Source organism: Opisthorchis viverrini, assembly GCF_000715545.1.
Source record: "Opisthorchis viverrini unplaced genomic scaffold opera_v5_690, whole genome shotgun sequence".
NCBI classification, from domain to species: Eukaryota; Metazoa; Platyhelminthes; class Trematoda; order Opisthorchiida; family Opisthorchiidae; genus Opisthorchis; species Opisthorchis viverrini.
In genome coordinates this window covers 21,538-28,156 of record NW_008752360.1, presented here as the reverse complement: position 1 = coordinate 28,156, position 6,619 = coordinate 21,538, and the positions used below count along the sequence as shown (strand labels likewise).

Below are 6,619 nucleotides of genomic sequence, written 5' to 3'. Positions count from 1 at the left end.
CCTGTATATATATATATATATATATATATATATATTAGTAAATAAAGTAAATAACTTACACGAATATGTGGTCTTCACACTACGCCTGCGGAAACATCTGCTTCTCAAACCACCGGCCAACTATCGTCTTCTTTCTGCTCATTTCGTTTCAGGGTTCAAACAACCGCAGATACGGAATCCTCCCACTTCACTATTACGTGCTCTCGTGGCAAAGGTGCTTCAACGCGCACGGTGACGAACAAGAAGGACAAGGCAGTAGTGGATAAATCGAACAAGTTACCCAACGGGACTGTGGAAGATAATCGTACGTCCGCAGAAAAGTCTAATGCCGGACCGATAAAACGGGGACAGAAATCGAAATTACGGAAGATCAAACAAAAGTACGGAACACAAGATGAAGACGAACGGATGGCTCGGATGAAATTGTTACAGGTGTGTGGCAGAACTATTGACTTGTCTAAAGCCCAATGCCTTGCCATAACAGCTTTGGTCATGGGGCGTTTTTCGAAATCGATCGTCTTTCTCAATTTAACGGTTCTGTTGTCATAAGTGAATGAATTCGCATTTTTCTGATGAGCACTGCTGGGAACGTGATCTCTGAAATCCCCAGGAACATTGATATTGTTTAGAAATATGTCGACCGCTAATCTCGAACTGCCACAGCAGACAGTTGCTGTAACACAGAGAACGCTCACTAAACGACTGTTTTTCTTCCTGCTTTCACCCATGAAGGAGTGCTAACGATAAGGCATGATGAAAGTGCTGATCGTCGAATCCTCCATTATACTGCCTTGACTTGTCTAAAGCCCAATGCCTTGCCATAACAGCTTTGGTCATGGGGCGTTTTTCGAAATCGATCGTCTTTCTCAATTTAACGGTTCTGTTGTCATAAGTGAATGAATTCGCATTTTTCTGATGAGCACTGCTGGGAACGTGATCTCTGAAATCCCCAGGAACATTGATATTGTTTAGAAATATGTCGACCGCTAATCTCGAACTGCCACAGCAGACAGTTGCTGTAACACAGAGAACGCTCACTAAACGACTGTTTTTCTTCCTGCTTTCACCCATGAAGGAGTGCTAACGATAAGGCATGATGAAAGTGCTGATCGTCGAATCCTCCATTGTATTGCCACATGGCAGATTTGCATTAACCGTTGACTCATTCTTGTGTCTGCTTAGGGCTGGAAACCTGTTAGGCTTGTAACACATAATCCAAAACACCATTACCGACATTTTCTGATCGGTCCACGCCAATTGAACGAGTTCCAGGCTCCCCTCTATGAACACTGAAATAATCACACCTATAAATAGTGACCGTATGATGAACGCCATTCCAGCGAGGCAGTTCACGTGAGTCAACACCAACTCGACTCCGTAGCGCAGTACACTCTACTGATTGTTTATCCCGGCACAGTAAGCATGTTCTCATGTTGTTTCAACTACGGAGTACCCGTCATGTGTACTTTTATAGGTTGGAAATCGGATCATCTTGCCAGTTAGTTGCGATGAAATAGAAGCTAGTTACGCTTGGCTCGCTCCCATTGAAAATTTTCCGACAGCGCGGTGTTTAGAGTGTCCATAGTTGAGGATTGCAGTTATCCGGTAACTCGCAATTAACCGCAGGTTTCCGCTTCACCGGAAGGCGTGTTCACCTGGTTTGGGTTAAAGTCGGTAAGACGCGATTTCCAAAAGACATCGATGTAGTAGTTCGGTTGTTTCCCTTTTTCTGGCTGAGTTAAATAGGTATAAAGTATTCACTTCCATTCACAAGCCTGTTGGTGCGTAAAAATGGTACAACCATGAATCTGAACTGAATCGATCTGCTTTAGTACAGGGTTCGACCCGGACCTGTTGGAGCCCCTGCCAAGCCTTCTTGTTAGTGTTTAGTGCAAACATTAGTGGGGACCTTTGGTAAATTGTCGGGTCGTATGATAGACTAATTATGTTCGGCGCCTTGTCACGATGTCCGCGGCAGTCTACCTGTTGATTATCCAAGTTTATCCCACTCTATATTTGCAGCCATTTTTCGGTTTATCCGTCTTCATAAATGTGATCGAATTGTCGTTGTCCTTTGAAGATTTTTTTTAATTTTGGCAGTGACGCTGTTTCGAAGAGTAATGCGACATAACGGATAAGGGATGGATCGTGAAATTAAGGAACACAAGTGCAAGTTTACATAGGGAAGCTTCATAATCGTACACTGTTTTCAATAACCTTGGTATCATCAGCTTTCCGCAAAATTCAGTGTTCCTCTCAAATACTTGCATAGTCCGATTGTGTTGATGGAGTCTACTGTCTCGACTGTGTAGCTTTTGCACCCCATGATTATCATTGCTGTTGGGCCTTCATTGCTCGGTCATTCGCACCCCTGATTTCTCGCTCACCCGCTGCTAAGGAAATGTCGTTCCTGGAACGACTATATCCAAAATACAAACGGTAGATGTTTAAAATGCCGGAATATTAGCAGCTCGGGTGTGTTTACTGGCTGTCGAGCTTGCAAATGTCTCATAGCTCTCATCTTTGTAACGAATTTCGGTCTCCTGGAGGTTCCAAAGGCCGAGACTGCTTTCGTCGGTTTCTTCTGATTGGCTCTCTAGTGCAGGGTAATTGCACATCGAAGGGACTAGAAAAGTGCAGTACGCTTCCTAACTGCACATCGAAGGGACTAGAAAAGTGCAGTACTCTAACTATGACGACTTATTTTCCCCGTAGTTGGAGATGCAAGGTATACGCATAGGTATTTACTGGTAATTCAGTCAAGATAATTCCCACCTCCCTCCAACTAAGATTACTTTGATCATTTCCCCCGAGTGGTTTTCTCTAGAGGATACCACTGTCCCGAGATTGCCATCATTGCAACTGTTAGCATCGAGAATGAGTTTCTAAACACAGTTGCTCACGTTACATCCACCGTCTCTGTGTAGGAAACTAATATGTTAAAAGTATGTGTTCCTATTTTCCAGGGTGAAAGAGCCAAACTGAGTCAGCACCATAAACGCCTAGGGCCGCCTTTCGCTCAGGAACCAAATATCATAGCTGCCGAGGGAGATGAAGGGAATTCACATAAATCGGGTGACAATGAGGAGGCGCCGAAAAACAGCGAAGAGGAAGAGTGCATCGACATAGCACTTTCACAGAGCGAGGATGAGCTGCAGTTGGAGGAGCAGCCGCCCGTCACCCGTCGCCCGGATTCTGATAATGAAGATGAACAGGAGGGCAAGCAAGCAGTCGAGGACGACTGGCTGAGATTGATGGACACATTCACAGGACAACCACGAGAGAATGACGTACTGCTCTACGCCATGCCCGTATGCGCCCCATACAGCGCTTTGCAAAATTACAAGTACAAACTAAAGTTGACTCCAGGAACCGTAAAGAGAGGCAAAGGTACGTGCCAATTTACTATCCTTTTCCTCTTATTCTATGTAGTGGATCGGTAGCTTTGGGATGGGAACATGCTGTTGCGATATTGCAGCAGGATAAGGCACACTGTGAATTATTCAATACCGTAACTGAACTGCCAGCGATTCGTCAACGAATTTCAATGTTCTTTGTCATCCGTTACGTTCGGTGTATTAATTAGGCGGTTTCGGGCCATCTATCCTCAAGCAAATGAATTTCGACTCCACGTCCCAACATATGATGCAGACCTTCGACAAGGTCCACTACTAAGTAAGATGTATTTCGGACGATACACTGTCGTTCGCCATTGGGGAGTGTATCGGCAGTATACATGACCATTTGCCTGTTTGTTGAGCTGATCGATGTTATTGTCATGAATGGCCCAAATGGTTAGAACGCGAATGTATTGACCGGAAGGTCCGTGGTTCGACCCCGACATCTGCCTCTCGACTTCCCCTGTCTAGGCTTGGGCAACCTGGCCGTATCCCAGCCCTCATGCTTTCTTTGGGTGGTATGGCAGTTAGGCACCGAAAAGGTGTTACAGCTTAAAGATTTATTATTGAGATGATCGATTTTACCATGATGCGCCAAAAGATGCGACTACACAGCAGGCTGTGCTGTAGATGTATGTAATAGGACAGCGGTGTGCGAGTGTGTATGCCACGGGAGCAGGGATTTTTGGCCAAACCATAGTTGATAAGAAATCCTCACAGCCTTTTTGGAAAGTCTCTCTTCATCTAACTATTCTACAATGTCCCCTCCCTACGACTTAGTGTGCGACTCTACGCAAGAAAAATCATCGCCTCATGACAGGTTGGATGACCCCAGCTGTGTGGTTGTGGCTCTATGGCCACTGGTCACTCTTGTATCTTATTCAGATTTATTCCGTTGTTGTTAGATCACGCTTTAAGCTCTGAACCAACTCGTCTGCTGACTTCACCCATGTATACATCCAATAGGCGCGCGGGTATGATCCCCTGAGAGGATAATGAATGAGACGGACGAAAGTTCTCAACCAATCCAGGTGCATTGTTACGTCGCGTAGAACATCTGTTGTAGTTTGCACGCAAATGATACGCTGAACTCTAATTGTGGGATGAAAGGGAGTGGCCGAATCAGAGAGCTGGCCTGAATCTGTTCTTTTGGTAACTGACTCAAATAACAAACTGTGCTGCGAAGCCCAACCTGATGACAGGCAACACAGTACCGAGCTTATTCGGATCAATTTCCATCCTCTCTTGCTGGACTGATGCCTGACACGCATCTGTTCGAGCCTTGGTCTGTTTAGCCTACTGGGATTTAGTCTACCTCTGAGAGGGACTTCCAACTTGTTACGTCGCGTAGAACATCTGTTGTAGTTTGCACGCAAAGGATACGCTGAACTCTAATTGTGAGATGAAAAGGAGTGGCCGAATCAGAGAGCTGGCCTAAATCTGTTCTTTTGGTAACTCTGACTCAAATAACAAACTGTGCTGCGAAGCCCAACCTGATGACAGGCAACACAGTACCGAGCTTATTCGGATCAATTTCCATCCTCTCTTGCTGGACTGATGCCTGACACGCATCTGTTCGAGCCTTGGTCTGTTTAGCCTACTGGGATTTAGTCTACCTCTGAGAGGGACTTCCAACTAAACAGTCAATCAAACAGCTTTATTCGGTATCGTTGAGTGAGGGACGACGTTACCTCTAGCTTCAGCGAATAGTTCAACAATGATAGTGGGGAGTGCGAAAGATCTTAGACAACGGTACAGACTGTAACGTGGTTTCGTGATAAGTACAATTGAATTCGGTGCAAAATACTCGCCATTTTCACCCCGAAGGCTATACGAAACAAGTTGCTTCCACTAACGATTCGGATCCCTTGGTGTGGACAACCAATGTCCAGACACGCGAATGTCGTCGACGAAAATCCTGGCCAGTTTGGCTCATCATTCAGTGAGCTCTGCTGGAAGAGCTAATCTCTTCAATGTGGAAACAAAAGATAGCCATCCCCCTGTATTTAAGTACGGAAGGAAGGCGAATGAAAACACCTATCGACGGATGCTGTGACAAGAGTCGATGTGCATAACTCTAATTTTCGAAACCGTTGGATCGTGCAGGAGACCATATTCTCCCCGCCGAAACCTCAATATAGGTGGACCACAAAATGCACCTGCGAAAGGATTCAGAACGCATGAGTTCAGCAAACTCTAGCGAGATCAATTCAAAAGGAGTACGGCCCTAGTCCCCGACCATTTTTATCACCTTTGCTGACGATCGCATCTCCGGAAGACTATATATGTTAATAGTGCGTAGACTTAGTCAATGGTGTATGGTATCACCTTCAATGTATCCCAATACAGAGTAGTATCGTTACGCCACCACTGGACTTATGCTCACCCAGTGGAAAATGTGGTTTTACGGTGCGTCTGCCACAAACACCAATTCGATGTACTCACACAGAAACTAAGCTGTTTGATCTAGTGTGGAAGGGCTTCTGTTATGGAGCTTATGGCAGCCGATTCCCCTCTGCTTTAAATTGTCCTCATTGTGGGTATACTATCTAAGGTTCACAACCGTGGCTGAAAAGTGATCAAGCAACTTTCGATCTGACCCACAAACAAGCAAACAATTTGGTAGGAGATATTGAAATTCTAAGAACACGAAGACATAGGCCTCTGTATTCTCTGAATGACTTTGGCGACGCGACTCATCTATCGAATCGTAAACCAGCTAAACCACTCTTTTCGAAGCACCCTACAGCCATCGTACACTTCCGAGATCATAGCCTGAAACTTGCCTGTCAGTTCAGCAGACGGGACTTTTCCTCGGAACAGGAGTGACAACTTTGGAATGCTCTCCCTACTTTTATAGCTTCGTGGCCGTCACCAGCCGGTTTTAGTGTGTTCAGGTCCTTGCATCACCACAAAGTATAAACCATCGGTAGAACCAATACTCGAACGTTGTTGTTTTGGTGACCTTTTTATCGGCCTTTTATATGCTGCTGTGACAACCCTGTAGGAATTCGTGACCATATGCTTCTGAGACCGCCTATATCGTTACAAGTTCTTGGATAATCAAGAGGTCCATAAAGACTTATGTTTCCGTTTCTCATTTTAGCTGCCAAAACAGCCCTCAACTGCTTTTTGACGGACAAGTCATCCAGCGCTAGAGAAAAAGAATTGATGCGAGTCATGAAAGGAGAAGATATCTCAAGAAATTTTCCAGGAAACGT

The 6,619-nt window shown here is 45.1% G+C and overlaps 1 protein-coding gene across 1 annotated transcript in view; it reads left to right on the top strand.

Annotated features, from left to right (window-relative positions):
- The window catches only part of T265_15651 (hypothetical protein), a gene marked incomplete at both ends in the record, with an annotated part of 31,587 nt that extends 24,973 nt beyond the window's left edge, over positions 1-6,614 (top strand). The window contains 3 exons of the mRNA XM_009178865.1: positions 153-432; positions 2,967-3,390; positions 6,505-6,614. Coding sequence (XP_009177129.1) covers positions 153-432; positions 2,967-3,390; positions 6,505-6,614 — 814 coding nt within the window. The remainder of the gene's footprint in view (positions 1-152; positions 433-2,966; positions 3,391-6,504) is intronic.
- Positions 6,615-6,619: the final 5 nt, after the last annotated feature.